This window comes from Topomyia yanbarensis, chromosome 1 (genome assembly GCF_030247195.1).
Source record: "Topomyia yanbarensis strain Yona2022 chromosome 1, ASM3024719v1, whole genome shotgun sequence".
Taxonomy (NCBI): domain Eukaryota; kingdom Metazoa; phylum Arthropoda; class Insecta; order Diptera; family Culicidae; genus Topomyia; species Topomyia yanbarensis.
Window position 1 is genome coordinate 51,597,485 of NC_080670.1, and position 23,089 is coordinate 51,620,573.

Here is a 23,089-nt window from a genome sequence, read left to right on the forward strand (position 1 = left end):
AAGACGGGAGCTGAATGGACACGAAAACAAAAGAGCCTAAGAGCTTAAGAAGTTGTGGTGTTGACTTGCCAAAGAGCTCAGTAAATTGGACAATGTGTAGTGTGCCGCTAAGATTGACAATCGTAGGGGACTCGCCTATGCTAATTGCCCCTTGGAACAAATGCAATTTGCGAATGCGGTTTAAAGGCGATTTCAATCCTTTTTTTCGCATTTATCTAACATGGCGGTTCATGTTTGGCTTAAGCTTAAAATTGTTTTTGAACTATTTGCGTGTTCTCGCTTGTATTTTGTTTGTCTAGTGCACTTTATTTGGCCAACGAATAAAGGAAACTGTATGTAAATAAAGTACCACAGAACCACTCACCTAAAGTCTTAACGAAAGTCAGATTATTGCTTATAAATTTTGGTGTACAATTCTAATTTAAATTTTTTTAAGAGTTTGGCGGTGATTACCTAGTGTGCTGATGAGTTTACTTGGGTACATGGTGAATTCGAAAATAAGTAGGTATTGTTTAATATTTTCCAAGAGACATTTCTCGACAAACATATGATAACGACGTAAAAACCAACAGTCAAGATTCTCTCTAAAGGGTAATTCCGGCCAAACCGTTACTGGCCAAACACTGTTCACAGCACTAACTGCAAGAGAAAACTTCTGCCTTTTCTTTACTACCAAAATCTGTGATATGCGAGTGACCGTTTGTCCGAAATTTTCATTCAAAGTGAATGTTGACAGTTGGCTTTTACGCCGTTATCATATGTTAGTCGAGAATTAAGGGCGATTAAATGGTGCGTTCCGTGAGATATTTGGGGGCGCTTCAAGTGCGCGTAGGTCGACAAAAAAGAAGGCGGCAAATCGCCCAAATGTTGCATTTGAGATTGCCCCCGATTTGCCGACAAATTGAAGGACAATTAGCAGATCCGCGTTGGCCAATAGCCGTTAGCCAGCAACTAACCCTTTTTGACTTTATATCCGTTCGCTTACGACACGGGGTGCCAGGTTATATGAGGAATTAATGCAAATTTGTTTTGTTTTGATACATTGAACCGTTTTTACATTTCTTATAAAAGAAATGTATAGAATTCGCTCAAACTTTCAAGATTTTTTCCGAGGCCCGGAGGGCCGAGTCTTATATACCAATCGACTCAGCTCGACGATTTGGGACAATGTCTGTGTGTGTGTGTCTGTGTGTGTGTGTATGTAACGGACAAATTCTCATTCGTGTTTCTCAGCAATGGCTGAACCGATCTTATCCAAACCAATTTTAAACGAAAGAACTAAAAAACAGTATGAACGCTATTAATTTGTTTTTGATTCTGATGTTTAGTTTCCAAGATATGAATGTTTGAATGCGTAAAAATGGCATTTTTTGCAGTTTTTTAGAATTATCTGCCGAAATTGACAATATAGATTAACAATTTATATGTTTTTAGACAGCTTTAACGAATACCTTTCGAACAAGCTATAGATTGTTGAAATCGGACTATTATCAAAAGAGATATTTAACATTAAATGCGGACGAAAGATTTTTATCATTTCCCATTGCCAGAAATATGACCAAAAACATGTAATCTATTATTAACGCCAAAACGGCTTATTTTAGGTCAATAGTATCTTCTGAGAATTTAATGGAGGACATATGCCTTTTCTTTTGGTATTGTGCTTTTGCTGATTAATCCCCCTATGAGTGAGACGTTTTCACAAATTTTCTTGGAAGTGATTATATCGAAATGATGCCTTCAGCAAATTTGTAGCTCTTACTTTTGCGAATAACTTTACTGAAGACTTCAAATATCTATTTTGAATACTTTAAAAGTTATGGCTTGTTGTTTGTGGATTACTCTTTGTCGCCTATTTATTGTTCAATATAGAAATAATCCATTGAAATAAGCCAAACATTATTACGACAAATCGAATTTTGTATTTCATTTTTCTGTCTACAACCGCTAGAAATAATCACCGAACACTTCCAAGTTGTCTGGAAGGAACTTGATAACTTATCAGTGCAAAAATGTTCATTTGTGCGAACCTTCTGACTGCAATTTTTCTAACTAATGACCATCGGATCGATCTGAAACATATCGGAAAATGAAAAGCGAAATAAATAACTCCAAGCAACGGCGTAGCCCAGAGAAGGTTTTGGGGTTTAAGACCATACAACGAGCCCCCACCCCCCCCCCCCCACCACACCCAAAAAAAATATTGGATTAAAGTTGAAAATTTATTGATGCAGACTGATTTAATTCAATATTACAATAACAATTATCTGTTCCGTAGATTGATAACCTGTTGTTGTAAACATCATGAGGACTTTTGATAAATTGTCGAAATGGGGTCCTGACATGTAACTGATCTATTGGTCTTGATTTCACAGTTGTCTAATAGCATCAATATCAAACTCCTACCTGAAAACATTCCAATAGAAAATTACAGAGTTCTGTAATCAATCATAGTCCTCAGATTTATTTTCAAATTGATCTCGTTTTTGTAGAGATGTACTGTAATAAGGGTCTTTATTTAATAGGAAGAGAAGTTAAAATTGATTTAATGTCTATGAAACATAGAACTGCTTACCAACAAAATGCATAACTTTCAACATTTGCTAAAAATGTTCTTGCCTTTCTCATTCACTCTAAAATTCGTCAATCTAATCCCGACCCGGAGGGCCGAGTGTCATATGCCAATCGACTGAGTTCGTCGAGATCGGAAAATGTCTGTGTGTGTATGTATGTGTGTATGTGGAAAAAATGTGACCTCTGTTTCTCAGAGATGGCTGGACCGATTTGCACAAAGTTAGTCTCAAATGAAAGGTACAACCTTCCCGTCGGCTGCTATTGATTTTTTTATTGATTGGACTTCCGGTTCCGGAGTTACGAGTTGAAGAGTGCAATCACACAGCAAATTCCCATATAAACTGAAATGAAAAATTTTCAAAATCAAATTTGTATTTTTGATGCCAAATGACTTTAAAATGCATGAAACATTGAGATGTTTGACAAAAATTGACTTTTTTGGACTTTGGTACATTTTTGTCTTTCTCATATAGAAAGGTTATGCAATCACTCTAAAAATCGACAATCATACCGGCCCGGAGGGAGTATGCAGTGACGGGTTGCTACTTTAAAATTAAAACTAGTTTAAAATTTCTTAAGTTGAAAATTTTCGGCAGGATCTGGACCTCCCGGACCTTTCTCCATAATCCGCCGCTGGTTTCTAGCGATGTTTCAGTATCACATAGTATCTCAGTATCGTGGCTGTCGATCCATTGTATGTATGTGCAAATCGTACTGAACATGTAATATTCATTTCCACCATTGTATTGAACATAACCAGCCATGGAATTGTAGTCTGGACAAATGAGACAAGCACAATTGCACCACTAGGTGGATTAAGACAGGTTTTTTTGGGAATGCGTCGAGTTGAGACGAAAACGTAATATGATTAATAACGAGGATAACACTTTCCGAATGTAGAGAGAAATTTATGAAAAATAACGATGTCCATTCGATTCTAGCAGGTTCTGATCGATTTTGATGAGCATTTGATTTTTGTTGTATGACCAATTATATGTATAGGTCAAATGTTTAAAATCAGTAATTTAAGGTCAAGATAGCATCATTTTGAAACCGCCAACTTCGGAGGTTTAGTATCTTCGATGAGTTTTACAAACGTTAAACAGCGCATCATTTGATAAAATAATTTTGACGGTATATCGTCCAAGAAGTATTTATGGTGATTTTTCTCAGGTTAATATTCAAGACTATAATAAATTCTCAACAAATTCGCTAGACACGAACTCTGATTTTCTGAAAAATTAATTCTGCATAATTTTAAAACTTCAAAAATTACGGTTTCGGAATTATGCCGTTTGGACAGTATGATCGATTTTCACCAAACCCCCACCAAACCGAATTTTTGGCTACGCCGCTGACTTCAAGTAAGTAGAAACAAAGTCGTTCTACACTCGTTCACGAGAAACTTCTTCGAATGCTGAATATCTATTATAATACATTGAAACCCTGATTTAATCAGCCAAATATGAACATATGTTTGATGGGCTCTAGCAGACGAACAAGACTGAATTCGAGTAAATCCTTTCTTAAGCATGTTTTCCTTATCATGAAGATGGAAATATGCAAAAATAAAAAGTTCATCATAATCAGAAATAGTTATCAGACTACATCAAGGGACGGGAAGAATATTTTAACAGCTTCAGTTTATTATAAAGAAAAAAAAATTGCTCGATTTAGTCAATGTCCCCATTTTGTCAGCCTAAAATACACCATGAGACTGATAAAAATGGGTCTTTATTGTATGTATTATTCACTGTGTTTTACATAGGTACATTTCATTTTTGGGGATTTTTTATTGTATCGAACTACAACAATTTTTAGGTAATTTTCAAGGGGTTTTTTTATAGACTTCTTCCAAAATTTGGCGAACCTATTCCAATTCGTATACCAATTAATTGGTATACTTAAGGGTTAATATGTTACAGATAGAGAAAATACTGAAATTTTCAGCTTTTTTCCTACACAATATTACGAAAGATTATTAAACAATTTTTCTTAATAAGTTTGTGAAAATTATAAACTATTTGAAATTTTTTAATAGTATAATTTTTTTTTATTTAACCGTGATTTTTTAATAAATAGTGACCATCGCTTCACAACGTAGTCTATTTTTCATGGCTTGCGGTGAGCACGATCTCTCGAATTGCTGAACTGAAAATTATGGAATAGAAATTATTTTTTAGTATTCTTTACTTTACTCGCCGCGCAGATAGCTCTGAATTAGACCCGCTGGTGCCCTAAGACGATTTCGCTAGATTTTCAGAGCACTGTGCACACAGTGCATTAACGCAAGTGACGGAAGGTTATCGAAAAGTTTCGTGAAAATGAAAATTCCAGTAATGATGATGATTTTCCCAAACGGTTAGTTTTCGAGAGGTTTTCTTTTGTTCTTTGGCATTAGGATTAGCGATAATAATTCAAATCAAGGATACTACTGGGAAGTCACCTTTAGAAAAAGTCGATGTCAAAGTAAAATTTGGAACTATGCACGCATGCACTTCAGAGATAGCGTGATATCAGGAGCTGCGATTTCATTTCAACCCTTTTTTGTGAAAATGGCGATACTTACAAATGTAAACATAAGGCTTTTTTCATACATGCGAATGAGGGCTTTGAAACGCAACCAATTAACCTAAAAATTTGGATTCTACGATATTGCTTTCTTAAACTACAGCAAAAAATACAACGGGCGAAACTGTATTTTTGTTTGTTTATTTAAAGTTTCGCCCTCCACGCTCCATGCAAACAATCAGGGCGATACTTTTTTTGCTAGCAGTTTAGAAGCGAAACTGTCATTTTCGTATTTTTTTGAGGATTATCAAGCTGATACCAGCTGTAAATAGTAACAATGATCGCTATTGAAAAAAACCCGGACGAAATCTGTGGTGTAGAACGGTAGTTATTGTAAAAAAACGTAAGAACGATACTTCAATGCTGATAGATGGGACCGAAAAAGTAAACAATCGCCAAAGGGGCGATACTATCATTTTGTAAATTTCAATAGCAAAAACAAATTTTAATTTAATAATTTCAAATACTTTATGAAGTTTTGGGTTTCGATCACTGAATCATGCAATCTAGGATATAAAAAACACAATAGTTCTTAAATAGGAAATAAAAGTCTGGAAATATTCACTGTTGATTTTCTTTGAATGGTGTCACTGCTAGTATCGCCCTTTTCAAGAAAAAGCGTTGATTTCTTAGTTCTCAGTCGCGTTGGTAATTTGAGTAAAGTATAAACTTCAAATCTATTCAAAAAAATGCGATTTTTTTTGGCTCAGTACAATATATAACCCCTTTAGGAAAATTCAGTTTTCCCAGCACAATTTAGATATTTTATTAACAGAGCATTAACAATAATTCGTAGCTATGTCTATTTTATGGGCCATTTTTTCGCTTCCCATTGATTTGATTTGAGATTTCTAGCAATGATGTTGTCCTATGCTGATTTGAGCGATTCTCTGAGTCCTGTCACTTTCCCATGTAGTATTTGTTATCAAAAACATCGCGAAGCATCAAGTTCTAAATGTTCTCAAACGATATAATATCCGAAGAGAGTGATAAGAGTTATAAGAAATGTCTCATCACACTGTTAGGTGGATTAAAAGCGTTTTTCCCATCTGTCCGAAAATTGTTTTTTTAATGCAAGCATTTCAAGAAATTGTGTGGAAAAACAATATGAATGAAAAAACCGACAGAAATGTAATATTTTCTCTTAGCGATAATTATTTTATTGGTGCTATTCAGCTTCGTCGAAATTTTATGAAGGTTCTGCTAAATACGCTTACCTACTGGGAAAATGTTAACAGCAACTGTGGCGAAATGTTTACCACCATAAATCAAACAGCAGCTTTCAATTATTGTCGGACCACAATAGGTTGTTTTGCTGACAGATTGTTCCACCTGTTGTCCCAATAAAGCACCCTTACTGCCTAATTTACGAACGCGCAAATGTGCGGGAACATTCGCTTAAAAATGAATGCAACATGGTCGTGATTGTCGGAAGCAAACAGAGAACGAGCAATTTAATCAGATATTCACATTCCACATCAACCTCGCCTCGGCCATCCTAATAAACGAGCAGCAGCACAGGATTGGTCGGCGTGGGAGGAGAGAAAATATTTAATACCTACTGCATGGCGAGGACGTGAACTGAGCGAACGCAGGCAGCCGGAAAATCAACAGGACAACAGAATGAAGTAAAGAAAAAAAAATGGTCCGGAAAACGAAACCACCAATGAAGGGAAAGCTTCGCCATGTGCTCTGATTCGAGAAATTTGCTGATCACAATAAATACCATTTGAAAGAAATATTTATTTGATTGCTGTTCGGTTTGGAAGCTTCTTTTTTGTTGGTGTAAATCATCCTTTTCGAAGAAAGCAAGGCATTGAAATGTTGGTGCCTGGGAAATAGCAAACACGCTTTTGTGTTAAAATGAAAATCAGCTTTGCGATTCGCCTTCGATGGTTTGCGGGTGGGTTTTTTTTGACTATCAAACGACGGTTTGAGTGGAATTCGTTTTCGCGTTGGAAAGAACGTCTTAAAATAAGTTCTGAAGAACAGGAATAAGCCGATGTAGGGGGACTAAAATAAGAACACTAGAGAAGAGTATTTTTTCCACTTTGAATATGAAATGTATATGTGTTTGATCTGAAAATATGTTTCTCATATAAGTTGAAATGAGGGGAGCAAAAAAAAATGAGGAGGGGGATCTGAATTTTCAAATTAAAATTACAATTAAATATAATACGTTATTCATAAACTGGAATATCTCGGAGGTGGTCTGGACGAGGGCTGTAATTTTTTCTTCATATTCACAGATTTATTGAACGATTTTAGTCACAGCTCCGAATTTTTGATGGCTTTTTGATGAAAAGTTCACAGATTTGTATGAAATCTTGTAAATATTCTGATTTTTTTTAAATTTTACACAGTTTTTCACAGATTTTTTTTCAGTTCTAGTCACAACAGATGTTGAAAAGATTTGGCATCCCTGGTCCGGACCCACATATAGGCTTTGACTTTTGGATCATTTATCTAATTTTTTCGGATGAGAAAAATATTTTTTGGAGAAATCTGTATCTCTATGTGTAGGGTTCGGCATCGAACCCTGGGGAGCTGCGTGCAAGGCAATAGATTTATTAACTACATTTGAGGTTATGTAGATCACGACACATGAAACAAGAGTTTCTCTCTACCCGACGTTTCGACCTTTAGTGACGAGAAACTATAACTTTAGTAAGTTTGCCATGTCATTTTCATGTAGTCATGTCTTTATGTCAATGTTTTCCTCTCTAATAAAAATTATAGTCTCCCTTGAGAATGGAGACTATAATTTTTATTAGAGAGGAAAACATTGACATAAAGACATGACTACATGAAAATGACATGGCAAACTTACTAAAGTTATTGTTTCTCGTCAAAAAGCCGCTGTCCGACCGTCGGATGTCTGATGTATGTTTCTGGATGCATAAATCTATGCTGAGTGCATCCAGAAACATACATCAGACACAGAACGGTCGGACTGCGACTTTTTGACTAAAAACAAGTTCACAATGTTATACTACCAACGAACCGACGTGATAGATAAAAATACAAAATACAAAATAACGATTGACGCGATCGCTACTGTCAAATTACGACAGATTGCTCCGCCAAGTTTGAATCAGGGCATGCTTCTCCATATGTGTATTGATATTACAGAAGGTGTGCAATTCCCACTACATACGCAAGTGGTAATATGCATCAAAATAGTATTCAGAATTCATTGAAAATGCATGCATACATAATGTAATAAAAGCTGGAAAAACGATCTTTAACATGAACAAAAGAAACGTTTGTTCGTTCGAGCATAGCTGGTTCAACATCAATACACTTTGGATTTTGCATACTGCTGTTTTATCGACTACCACGCGAACCATTATACAGATGCCGCTAGTGCAACAACGTATTCTAATTTAAACAATAAGGACACCTTCTGAGGCATTTTTTGTTCCACGTGGTACGTCGGTTCGTCGGTGGTTATACCATGTCATTTTCATGTAGTCATGTTTTTATGTCAATGTTTTCCTTTCAAATAAAAATTTTAGTTTCCCTTGAGAAAGGCCATCACCAAAGGCCGAAACGTCGGGTAGTAAGAAACCCTTGTTTTGATTTTTTAAGGATTGAGACAGCCGACTTCAAAATCTCCAACTTTTTTAACTACCTTATATGATGGCAAAATATTCTGGATCAGCAGTCAGGATCAATCCCTGAAGATAGTTTAAATTTCACTGAATTGTTGTAACTTTTCCCATCTGCCGTCACACATCGCACCTGTATGGCATCATCGGTTCAACAATTGTAGATCCAATGAATGTACTTGGGTTTGAGTTGCTATGATTTGCCTGTACCTCATCTGGATTGGCTGTAGGCCATACAACCTCTCTTGATTCGATGTGAGCAGACCATTTGAGTTTTAAGTAAAGAATTACCCCAACGTACTTAAGTTCATCTGCGACGATAATTTCATGGTTAAAGGCACAAATATCCGATCAACATGGGGAACATGCCATTTGAGCCAGACGCTACTGATTCCTGATTCATAGTCAAAGAACTACAATGGACGAGCTCTGGTTGTAATGCTTCGTTGCGTTAAAAGCACCATTGCTATGTTGTTTAGATTAACTGATGGTCCAACATAAACACTAGACTGCCCAGAAAAATAATGAATTTTTGAATTTGAAGCAAATCAGATAAATCTAGCTACCGGACCAACGTGCCTGAAGTTTGTATGGGATTTTTCGACAATTTACATGGAGAAAACCCACTAGCTCGCATTTTCGCCGCTATGTGGCACTACATGCATCGTATTATCACTATAAGTGGAAATAAGAAAGATAATTTAATTGTCTACAACTTTGTCGAAGACTGCTAGTGAATCCGGCTTTGTTAACAGAAGTTATTAAACTTTTAACGAAGTGATGTCTGAGTCAGTTTTGCATGGGGCCTAGCAGTGCATGGTTGTGTATCAGTACTCGATTTCCACGAACTATACATTTTTGAGAAACAATCGTTTGGTTTAGCTAAATAGTATGTTCAGAAGAGTTATAGCACATAATACGAGTTATGTTTTGGTTAGAAAAATTTAGTTCCAAATGTGACCGCATAGAGGGCGCCAACACTAACTTTTCATGGAAAAGAGATAGAACATCGAAATGTTAGGAAGAATTATTGCAAAATGCCTGTTCTACAACTTTGTGGAAGACACTTAATTTCTATCTCTTTCCATTGAAAAGTTAGTTTTGGCGCCATCTATGTGGTCGCAGGTGGAACTAAAATTTTCTAACCAAAACATAACTAGTATCATTTGCTACAATTCTTCTGAACATACTATTCAGATAAACATAACCTTTATTGCACAAAAATGTATAGCTCGTGGGAATCGAGTACTGATACACATCCATGCACTGCTAGGCCCCATGCAAAACTGACTCAGACATCACTTCGTTAAAAGTTTAATAACTTCTTTTAGCAAAGCCGGATTCACTAGCAGTCTTCAACAAAGTTGTAGACAATTAAATTATCTTTCTTATTTTCACTTATAGTGATAATACGATGCATACAGTGCCACTTAACGGCGAAAATGCGAGCTAGTGCGTTTTCTCCATGTAAATTGTCGAAAAATCCCATACAAACTTCAGGCACGTTGGTCCGGTAGCTGGACTTGTCCAATTTGCTTCAAATTTGGTCCAAGTACTCCTAGTGGGACCTCGAATCGACTGAGAGGTGGGCCGATAGGGGTCATTTTTTCCTGTCACTCTAATGAACACACTATTGCTCAATAACTTGCTGCCTCAAGCCGAAGAGTGTACAAATGAAAATACCGGTGATCATTATATGATAATCGTCGACGAATCAATGTGTAGGAAATCCAAGCTCATTAAGTTTCCTCAGGAAGCCATCGGCGACAAGTTTCCATAAAAGTGTGTGATAGTACACCACCTTAAGGGCATCCGAAGACACTCGTTTTCATAATCTTAATTTACAAAATGTTGCAGATGTCGGTTGCTAAGCATTGCGTGTAATCTTTTCGTGATATATTAAGATACTCCATCACTTCGGGCTTCTTCCAAAATGGATTAAAAAGACACGTTGTCAAAAGCACTTTCAATATCAAGAAAAACTCCTAAACTTGATTACTTTTGCGAAATAGCTTCGAATTATGCTATCATTTCTTGCCACGCTGATGGAATATGTCCTGTTGCAAGACTACAAGTAACAACTTTTTTTTAAAAAAAATAAGCTTAACGTGTTAATATCCTCATTGAAGTAGAACTGAAATGATTCCATCTTTTACCGTAGACTTGCATGGAGTAAAACTTTTAAGCGCCTTTTTGATTGTGTCGGTTGTGATAATTTTACGACCAAATACCTCAGAATCAGAACTGAAAAGAACTCAACGACAGTCGTTGGCGATGGCTTCGTACAGCCTGGAAAGTGTGTGTCCCACAAGATATTTGAGTACTTCATCTTCGTCAAACAAGTATTCACCAATAGCTCTAATAAAACTGATATGAAAGCCTTTTGATTTCGAAAGGAAATTTTTTGATATACTTGTCTGGTGAGGAATTCCACGAAGATCCGTCCGAAAATCTTTAAAATCGTGATTCCAATGAAACTTTACACGTTTCACTGTCATGCAAGACTAAATATTTTCCACAGGTAATAAGATTATTTTGACTCAAGAGCAACTTATCAAAAGGGCGTAAGCGTTTCTACGTGTATGAATTTCAAATTTTTTTTGTTCGATTACTGTATTTTATACAGCAAAACTATCTGAGAACAACTTACAGGGAATGAATACTTCTGTCCGAAAAAAATATACACTGAAAAAAATGTTATTTTAACTTTTGTTTTAACAATACAATTATTTTGTTCTATTACGACCTTTTCATAAGTTAGTCGCGTTTCTCCATCAACAATAATAGGTTTTTCAAAAGGCCCGTAAACTTTCCTGCAACTTTCTCTTTGACATCAAGGCGATATTATGAAACATTTTAAAGTTACATGAAAACAACCAACATATGATTCAGCTATATAGTTTAATCAACAGACCCTATGGTTGAAATATATTTTGGTTGCATTCATGTAACTTTCAAATGGTTTACAATATCGCCTTGATGTCAAAGAGAAAGTTGCACGAAAGTTTACGGGCCTTTTGAAAAACCTATTATTGTTGATGGAGAAACGCGACTAACTTATGAAAAGGTCGTAATAAAACAAAATAATTGTGTTGTTAAAACAAAAGTTAAAATATCTTGAGAACTACTACATTTTAGAAATTTTTTGTTAAGAGCATTTCGATTTAAAATGGCGTTTAGAATCATATTCAAAAAGAAAATTGTATTTTTGACTGCAAATAGTAAGAATTATAAAAAAATGTCAAAAGTTGTTGTTAGGAAAACTTTTTTATTGAAAGCTTCTCCATGATCCAAATACACTAAAAAGGTTTATTTGACGTCTTTAAAACGATAAACATTAAATTTTTGACATTTTTTGATGGGGTTACGCGAATAACTTTTAAAAAGAGCATAATTACACGAATTAATTGTTTTTGAAGTATCAAATTTTCAAATATCTCGAAAACTATCGCATTTTGGAAGATTTTTGTTAAATGCATTTTGATTTTAAATGGTGCTTAGAATTATTAGAAATATTCTGTAATAAAATTACAATTTTGTATGTCAATTAGTATGAAATTTAAAAACATGTACGAAGTTATTGTTAGAAAAACTTTTTTACCGATTTTTTCTCCATCATGCAATCACAATTAAAATGTTTCTTTTCTCTTTAGGTTTTTGGGGTTTTTTTCGCAATTTAAATTTTTATCATAAATTTTTGTTTTTTTGAAAATGACACAACATTTTTTTAAGTGTATATTTTTTCGAACAGAAGTATTCATTCCCTGTAACTTGTTCTCAGATAGTTTTGCTGTATAAAATACAGTAATCGAACAAACAAATTTTGAAATTCATACACGTAGAAACGTTTAAGCTCTTTTGAAAAATTACTCTTGTATCAAAATATTCCAATTGCCAGAGAATATCATGGAGATTCATACAGCGAACACACCTGCAAAGTTTCGTTCGAATCGACGATGGTCATATTTTGCGGTCGGCCGGTTTCTCATGGAATCCCTCTGGTTGAGACTTTAGACATATGTGCAAAGGCTTCTCCAATCACTTCACTTAGAGGATCGAACGACATTTCTGTAAGCTTTGCGTGAATACCTCCGATTCGTCTCTGCGTCTGCGATTCAAGGCTCTTCTACATAATTTTTTGAGCCTAACAAGTTCGGCATTCCACCAAAGAGTTCCTCCCGAAACACGCGCAAATCGAAGCGGGCAAGCCTCTTGGTATGCTGCTACTACGAGTGAGTTTGTTTTATTCACGACCTCATCCAAGTCTTTTGGAGATTAACCCGTAGGAAAATACCGATAAAATCTACTTGCCAAACCCTGTTCGTAGGAGTCCCAGTTCGTAAATATTGGATTATGATATGTGACGATATTTGGCGAGACATTTAAAAGATCAAAGACAATGTAATTATGACCAGGTAACGGCGGTTCAAGTTGTTAGATAAGAGCCAGTTGGCCAGCTCAAGGGTAATGCTTTCGGGGCAGCGAGTTAGATCTAACACCTTCCCAGCCAAATCGTGCTAATTTTGAGCGATCTCCTACATTAAGTATATGCATTAAGTTGATACTGAGAATATACTCTTGTAAAGCAATGTCATTGTGGCACCACCGCAAAGTCTTCAATTAACTCTGATTCTAGTTTCGCTTCACCTTAGCGCCTACTGTCATATTTTTGCAGCATATTTTATAATCTATCCATCGATTGAAATCATCGAACTTCATCGTCGCCAAAACACGAAAATCGCATCACTCATACCTGGCTCAAAGCCGGTCGGTTTTCTTTAGGATCGTTGTTCACTGTCGCCATCATTATCATCTTTACTATCATCGTCTTCCCTTAGATCATCATTATCGATTCAGTTTTATTCGATTCATTTGTCGCAGAGTCCCCGTCTTCAAGAAACTACATTAGTACACCACCGTTCGCCGCGTCGTCTCGTCGCTATTCTCGCTTTTCGACCAGATTTATGACCTGTGATTTCAAATTATTCATATTTTTTTATGTTCCATTGCGGATTTTTCTCTGGTCGGGCGGTGGCAGCGCGGCAGGCTTTTATCACTTCCCATCGATGATGAAAAGCTTTCTCATAATACATGTGATATAGCAATGAAATATTATTATGTACTTAATTCGTGTTCGTGAGCTTTTTTCCACGGTGACAGCATCAATTTGTCTTTTTTTCTGGTACTAGCTGAAAACGGGTCGTAAATTAACTAAATTCTCTGTCTCTTCAATCTGCCAAATAGGTAACGCTGGAAGACAGGAGGACAGAAGAAACAAAAATCAATCGTGATGGCCAATAAAGATAAGTGTGTCTTTATGAGCGCTATAATTGCACTGCTGGTTGCGCACATTTGCGGTAAGTACCTACTTTGCAGATGGCACTGGTGTTTTGTAGTATCATTGACAGAGATTATTTTTATTTTTCTTATTTCATCGTAAATCGTTTAATTTTCAAATAATAGGTATTCCCGGTAATTTTTTCGTACAGGCAAAGTTTTTAGGTTTGTATTTAAAAACACCTGCAGGAATGTGAATTCAATACGGTACCGGCCCACTTATTATTTCCCCATGAATAAGTAAACTTCTAATGAACGGACAGAAGTTGATTTATATTTACATATACCTCTGGTCTTGAATTGGCTGGTTGGACACTTTTTAAACTGACTGCTTTTTCAGTTGGTTTTTCGCTAGCAGGCATCACTCTAAAACTAACTTGATAATTAAACAGAAAATTAAGTTGTGACCAGTTGCCCCATTCTAACTGCCACGCATAGGCGGCTCCAGCCGATTGATAAAGGGGCCACGCCTTTCTGACAAAATGTTTCTTATGGACGATTTAGAAATTAAATTTAGAAGCGTCGAAGTTTGGAAATTCATTTCTTAAAACAGTTCATATTTATTTCATTCGCTTTCGAGCGCTCAGTCGAGACAGAAGTGTTTTATTGCCAGTCCGTGCAGTCTATTGCGAAAAAGAATAGTGCTAATCCGCGTTCAATGTTATCTTGCGAACTCTTCACCTTGTGGAGGTTTCAGTATTTTTCCCTTTCTTTTGTGTTTCTGTTTCTGAGTACCGTTAGCCGGTCAGTGACCAGTTAAGCAGTTCTTCTAGTAAGCCATCTGGATACCGTTACATACACTAGTTAAGTTTTAGTTTACGTTTTCCATTCTTGGTTCTCTTACTAACGTGCAGTGGGCGATAGGCCCATGCAAAGATGACTTTCCCTGACGGCGGTTCATCTCTAGGTGAGAAATTGTGAAACAATTGATTTCACCGATTATTCTGCCAATGAAATCTACAAGTAAAACAATGTGATATTCACGAGTAATTCATTTGGAAATTTTAGTCAATGGTATTTCGTATGATGTTGATGTGCTTTTCACACCATGTTCGCATGAATTTCATTTGAAACCCATATTTTCCACACTCGAATGGATATGGTCAAGGCTTCTGTCTGTCACGTTACATTTTTACGCATATTTCATAAGATAAGTTAGCAAATACGATAAAACCAGATTCTAGCACAACTGCACATTATTAAGGTCATTAAACAGCGCATTTTTTTTCTACAGAAAGTTTTTTTCTATCATGAACCGTTTTCACTTTATTGTCATTTTGATAAGTCTGTCACGTTACACAATTTTCGCAGTTAGTTTGGAGGTTGCAGGTAAATTAAAAAAGTCTGTTCCGTTGACCCCCAAATTTGCATGAACACAGTTTTAAGTTGAAGCTTGGAAAACAAGGAAGTGTTTGAAATATAGTTTTCCTGAAGAAAAACTTTGTTTTTGATTTTATGGAGTATTCACAATGATCTGTCATGTTATAACCGGAATCTGTCACGTTACAGTACTGCATTTTTTATTGAAGCATGGATATCGACAGTTGTACACAAATCATCCTTGATCTAGAAACTGAGTATTAACGGGAAATTTCATGTTTATTTTGAAAAACATATCGGTTTTGATGAACAAACGTGAATAACTTTTGAAAAGGTCGTAATTTCACGAAATATGTCGAAAAAAAATCTAAAATAACTTATAAACATCTGCATTATGAAGGACAATTTTTCATGAAATTTGTTAAAACTTTTTATTGTTATTTTCTCTACGATTTAATTATATTTTAAACTTTTTTATTTACAATTAAATTTTAAACGTGTTTTGTTTTTTTTTTGCTTTTAGTATTTGTGAGTAATTTATTAAAAGGGCGTATTTTCACTATTAGATATTTTTGTTGAAAAAAATATCAAAATATTTCAAATCAAATAAAAAATTTCTTAAGAGCATTTTGCTTCGAAATGACATTTAGTATTAATATTGTATAAGAAAATTATTTTTATGACTGGCAAATACTAAGAAATAATCTTCCCAAATGAACATAGTACACAATATTCGCTCTGGTTCTGTGCTCATATTCAACTCACATTTTGTGTACGAACTCGAACATGCTATTTCGTACCTAAAGCCGTGCACATGTTCGGCTGCATAACCGAACTCCGTGTACGTACACGGTGTGCGTACACACAGGTTCGTGGCATCAGTTTTCCTTTTCTCACTCATCATCATCACTAGCGTTGACTCTTTTTGCCTTGTGCGAATCGTTCTCGTGTACGCACCCGGTGTACATACACAAATGTTTGAACTAGAGTTTGGACATCGTTCGCTTGAGTTCGATGTTCGAGGCGAACCTGTACATCGCGACGAAGCATGTTCGAGGTTGAACGCGTGCACGAAATTTTGTATATAGGTACAAACTTGACGATGTGCATGGGACGTCTGCTAAGAAATTTAGAAGAATTCTTGAAGTTAAAAATGCTTTCTTACTAATGACTTCCTAATAGTGTAATTACACTTTCTTCAGTTTTTGGGCTTTCGTTAACAAAGAAAAAAACCATTGTTTTTTTCTGTAATTGCATTTTTATTTTTTTGTTTTTTTAACAATGTATTTGTATTTTTAACAATTTTGTTGTAGTTTTTAACATTTTCTTGTTTTTTTTTGTTAAAAAATTTCACCAAAGATATTTACAAAGAAACAATTAATTCCCTAGAACTCGCTATCATATAGTTTTGCTGCACAAATGGCGATTTTCGAACAATATATTTTGAAAGTAGTGCTTTCAATATCTCATACGCCCTTTTTAAATATTACTCTTGAATTAAAATTGTTTGTTTATTAAATTATTTAAATACTTAGGCTCCCATATAGATGAAACGTAAAAAGTTTCATCAGAATCAAATATGATCACAATTCTTGGCGTAATTGAATCAAACTTTATGAAATTGCTTTGCTGCAGAAAACTTCTGTCACGTTACATAAGATCAACTGTGTTTTCTTAAAAATGAATTAAACTTCCAGGTTTTCACAATATAGTTTCAAAAAGTAGACTCAAAGTAGTAAGAAAAAATGCAGGTTACACATTGTATGCATGCTGTTGGTGTGGTCTACAAAACTTTTTCGAATTTTTGATCTGTCACGTTACAAGTTATTTGGTTTTTATTACTTTACAACTGAAAATAAGCAATAATCCATATTCATGTCAATTTTTCAAGCAATATTATCAAATTTAAATTAGACTACACTAGAAAAATGTGGTTTCAGGAAAAAAGTTGAAAATATGGATTTTGTTTATCTTTTTATCTCCTTACGGTCTTTTAGTCATTTTCTGGTCAGGCAAGTAGCACTAACAAACTTTTATAAATGACAGACATGGAATTTTTTTCTGGGATCACCATTCACAGTTTTTAATATTAGAGGTTATATACATGCGGAAAACAAACAGTGTGACGCAAAATTTGATAAAAAAAATTTCGCCTGTGGTTGCCATTTTCGGAGCCTTGACCTCCAAGTGGCAACCGTGTGCATTTCATGTGTTTGTGGATTGAAATAATTCAATAGATTTCCACGTGATGTTAACGTGTTAAGTTTTTTCAGTGTATTGAATACTAATTTTATTGCCAACGAAATATTTCACCATCTCTGAGTTTACAATTTGCTCTCACCGATGGCAGAAATCATTTTCTGTTTCATGTCACATGAATTTTTTTTGTTCTCTATTTTAATATTTTAACCGTTGAAACGACCAAAACAATATCAACCAGAGTAATCAGTGTCGGCAGCATCACAACGTCAAGTAGTTCAATAAGTTATGAAATATGCTTTTCGACTTCGTCTCATCAGAATTCGACACTAACTTAGTAACAGAACTAATCTAGCGCCGGAGTGACGCTGGCTCCGAAAACGAAAACACTATCTGTGTTTCTGAGCAAACCCCATTGAGTTCTTGTCGACCGGTCTCACGCACACTAATGCAATTTCTTAGTTGAAAACAATCCCATTTGTTTTTGCCGTCTTTGTTTATTATTGTCCAGCAACTTGTAATGTGGTATTTCTGTCATATGACGTGTATGTACATGGGCCGTAGAAAAGTCTATGTGTGATGTCCCGCACGAGTGTAAAAAATCAAGCTTTTTCTCCACTAACTAGAAATATAGTATTGTGGATCAAGTTGTGTTCAATTTGTTTTCGCATTTTGGTCGGGTACGCTCAACACCATATTTAAATTCTGAATCTGCAAATAAAAGCGTATATAATAATGTTCCTATATTGACTCCTTGTATGACTCCTGATATATTGTTGAACTGAGAAAAAGTGCGAAAGCCAAGGTACCTTTTGTCAAACAAATGCCAGTCAGATTTTTTTATAACAATTTTCTGGTGATCTACTAGGCCGGGACCACCTCTCAATCGGTTACTTTATCATTTCACTAATTTAGGCTCGTTCAATGAAATGCAGATACCCAAAAAATTAGAACATTGGTGCTCGTCCCTGCAAGCTTTTTTAAGCGTGCAGCCTCTGACCACTTAGAGTATCGAACCTAAATTCGGGAAGGGTCAATAAGCCCTCGTAAACCTTTTCACCCGTTAGTATTTACGCACCAGGAGAATAATTACTCATCAAGCGAGAGCTCACACACGCTTACCCAGTTAATAGAAATCAATCTGAAAGAGAACTTCCAACCAAATCTCACAACTAGGGATGCTCAAAAGCTGCGCTTTTCGATGCCTAGTAATTGTAAGAGACCTACTACACTTTCATGCTTTTACAACTTATTACGACTACAGGGCCATTTAACACTGACGTTACAGGCTATACTTGCGGTATCATGTTTAACAGGGTTCCGTTGATGGCTCCGTCTACCGATTCATTGGCCCACACTGTGTATTTGGTAGAACAAGTTTTTGCGAAAAAATACGGCATTTCTGTTGTATGCAACTTTTAGTACAACAGTATTATCATAAATATGAGCTACGCACCTATAAGTTTTCAAACAAAAAGCTTTGAAATGAAAAGTTGTTCTAGCCCCCCCGACCGATTATTTTGCGGTCGTTTGCAAATGAGAGGGAAATGTCCGATCTTTCGTATTCTGAAGTTTCGCTGATGCCGAATTTAAAAAAAAAAAAAAATGTTCGACAAAGACACCGTGCCCACTGTGTCGAAAACTGGCGTAAACTGGCATCATGGAAATCCGCCGACTGGTCGTTGCTACTGCCTTCTCTGCGCCCGCTCGGCACGTCACCTGCGGAATGAGACCACCACGATATTGTGCGTTAATCGGCTTCTGCGCTGGTAGTCTCGATGTTCGCCTTCTCGGCCAATTCGGATATTAGAAAGAAGTGTTGTCTGTTGTTGTTTCCAGCGTGATTAGCACATGTGACGTCAAACATATTCTTCCCTGTGACCCCGTACTGTCTATATTAGCTTAATTACCTTTATCTGTTTGATTATCTGGCACTAATCCGTACTAGTTATATTTTTACCATACATTCCTTTGTAATCGTTTAACGCCATGAGATTTTTTTTAAATGATTTACTACGTACATTTTAGATTAAGTTTTGTAATTTAGGTTAATAACTACTTTTTCTATGATACCTTACTAATCATTGTCACTAGCGCACTATCTTTTCTTCCGCACTCCTTTTTAACTATCTCCTACAGAATCGTAACCACTTCAAATCGCACAATTTTACTTGGTTAACTTGAACCGTTTCTTCAAAAATCTCGACGCGCACTTCTACTCCGTTTCGTTGTCCAAAACTGAAAAGAAGGAAAAACACGATATGCCGAGCTAATAAGCGAATGTTGTGAGAAGGAGGCCGAAACGAAGCCGAATCGTCCCGAATTGTGACATTTCTCCCGTTTAGCTGGCACCCCGCTTTCCTGTTGACCTTTTTTATCAATTGGCTACTAATCAGGGTTACCATATTCACAGATTTTTCTGTAATGTCACACATTTTTTTCACAATTTTTGATAACAGATTCTTTTTCACAGATGACAGATTTTTGGCATTTTGAAAATTTTTGGAAATATTGTGATTTTTCACAGATTTGTTGGAAATTTATCGCAGATTTTCACAGATTTTTTTTTCCTGTTTTAGTCATCACAGATGGTAAAAAGATTTTTTTGGCCGAAACACAAATTTCAATATGGCATCCCTGCTACCAACCTCGAAATCGGGAGTGTTATTTTTTCCCAGCTTAAACCGCTGTGAATAAAGACAAACCGTAGTGATGACCTGACTGGCTGCGGGTAGTCTCTCTTCGTGTGGATGAGTCCCTTACACTCTTTTGGCATGCGTGGTATAAAGAGGGTAAAACGCATCTTGTGGCAAAGTCATCAAGACCACAAACTGGAACCCAGGGTTACAAGCGCCTGCCTGCCATTCTCGTTTACTGCGGTTGAAGGTTTTTCGGAAAATCAAGCCTGATTCCAACATTTTGAATTATGATTGGGCGAAAAAAAATGTACAACGAGATACTGACGAGACTCGATGAATGCCCCGGGGCTTAAATTCTAGAAGGCTCCTGCGCACAGCAAGGTTCCTAGAAGATTCAAGTATGTTTTCATGAAAAAGTTCGCGGAAAAAAAATTGACAAAAGATCTGTTCCTTCGGTGAGAACACCAGCCTTTTTTTGACGGATAAAACTATGAATCTGCATGTTTTTAAAAGGGAGTGACTTAACATACGGGGTTTACACTTCATTAAGTTCCATGATGGTCTAATTACATGTTGGACATCATAGAATAACAGAAGTCAGTTTAGCTCAAACGAACTGAATCCACCTAATTGTTACCAGTTCTGTCCAAAAGAGAAATATTGAAGCTGAAGACGAAGGGAACAGTTACCAGCGACATTGGTCGAATGAAGAACTGGTGGAATCGACTAACCGATGTCGTGACTAAAAAAAGTGTGCATTCGCTGTTGGCACGAACTGAAACGTGTCAGCATTTCTTTTAGAAGGGGACGGGCATAGCGTAGTTGGTAAATCGATTGCCTTGTACGCAGCTCACCTTGGGTTCGATTCCCAACCCCGCACATAGGGTTAGATATTTTTCCAAAGAGATTTCTCTAATCCGAAAAGAGGCGAATGACTCTAAGGTTAAAACCTCTATAATAAACATAAAAAAAATTCTTTTAGAAATAACGGTGAATTAATTGATTCAGTCAATTCCATGGAATAAAATAAAATTTTCTTTGTTTCGATCTTAGATAGTTTATTCATTGAAAGAAAGGTAAAAAAATATACGCATTTAAATGTGTCCCATGTCGAAATGATGTAGCCTTACCTCCCACCCCCACCTTTCCCCTCCATGGAGCCGCCAGTGCAGTCACGTAACCTAAAGGATATACGGAATAAAATTGCATCACTAGAAAAGATTCGTTAAAATTCAGCTCGTTTTCATACTTTCAGGGAACAGAATAAAACATGTTGTTAATATTTTTCCATGTTGGTTTCATTCAACTTCATAGCCATAGCCAAATGCATCTACCTTCCCCTTAACAGTGTTCAAAAAAGATGGGTGGGTAATGTCAGAGACGTAGCCGGAGTGAAGTAGAATACACTTTAGGCTGTTAAAACGAATGCTACTATTTTGACTATCTTCTGATAGGTTGTATTAAAACCAGTTATTTCGTTATTTGTAATGGAAATATCGAAATATCGGTACACGTACATCGAAACCTAAAATATCCGAACATATGTATCCTCATTTGGTAACCCTGAAAAGAGCATTTAATGAGAGTGAAACAATTTATTTGGCAACAGCAGAGAATCGGATATACTTGTACTGTTATTTCGCTATTTCCATTAGAAACACCGAAATAACATATTTTAATAAAACCTTTAAGAAATTAGTAAAAATTGGAGCATTCGTGTTAACAGCGAGGACCGAGTATTTTAAGTTTCCCCTGGTAGTGTAAAAATGCTCTATAAACGTTTAAATAAACTTTCCGAAGTAACTTGTATCAAATCAACAGAAAATCATAATATCAGCATCCAATAAGCCAATACCATCTCCTTTGCACAACGAAACAACCTCTGCTTATCTAATCGTTAATCGCAATCGTTCTACCGCTTGCCAGAGGAAAACATACCAAAGAGCACACGCTAGTTACAACTTCATTGTATAGTAGCACGTATCGACACAAACTGATTCATCCACCATCGTGAACAGCTCACAAATATTTCTCGGTATTGTACAGCCATCCGTTCGCGCCAAGCAACCAAATACGAATGATGATAGAAACAAATCTGTAGTAGACATATATTTAAAATATTTCATCAATTAAGTGTTCGGTTGGTGCACCATATTGACGGCTCTGACCGAGATGAGCTGAAAATTTTCACCATTTTCGGTAGCTTTTGAAAGGTTTTTTAAAATACAGTATTTTCGGTATTATTGCATGTTATACATACTCCAAATTTTAATACTACATTGCGGAACATATTTTCGATATAATTGCCTTAAACCTCAAATAATTCTATTAAGTATGAAGGAAGTTATTAACGCTCAAAATCGGATGCGACTGCCACAGCCGATATTTTGAAACGGGATCCCCATATTGAAACGTTAGAAGTATTCTGCTTCAAAATCTTGTGCAACGTTTGGGCCAACAAGTTTTTGACGCGAAGAGATGAGCATTTGTCAGACTATCCCTACAAGATTAAGAGTTGTTGATGAAAAATTTGGGCTATAGAGGATAGGGTTTTTGAGATCTCCTTGGAAAGTTTTATTAACATTATTTTACCTTCTAACGACTACATGGGCTTATAATTAGACATTTATCTTACCAACAGTAAAGGTACACATTATTTCTTGTAGCCGAACCCCACTGTCAACTAAATGGACAACAGACCTCGCAAGCAGCACTCTGCTGACAAATGCTTTCGTTTTTATGACACATGTCTCACAAATCGTGTTTCGTGGATGTGGCACAGTAACGACCTTTTACCGCTGACAGTAGGCATTTATCACCGTTGAGCCTAGCGGGTAG

General features: G+C 36.1%; 1 protein-coding gene across 2 annotated transcripts in view; it reads left to right on the forward strand.

Annotated features, from left to right (window-relative positions):
* Positions 1–23,089, forward strand: part of LOC131677603 (uncharacterized) — a 592,646-nt gene that overhangs the window by 79,886 nt on the left and 489,671 nt on the right. For both annotated transcript variants that reach the window (XM_058957497.1, XM_058957496.1), the window contains exon 2: positions 14,001–14,113. In XM_058957497.1, the coding sequence (XP_058813480.1) occupies positions 14,047–14,113 (67 nt within the window). In that variant the 5' untranslated portion in view covers positions 14,001–14,046. The remainder of the gene's footprint in view (positions 1–14,000; positions 14,114–23,089) is intronic.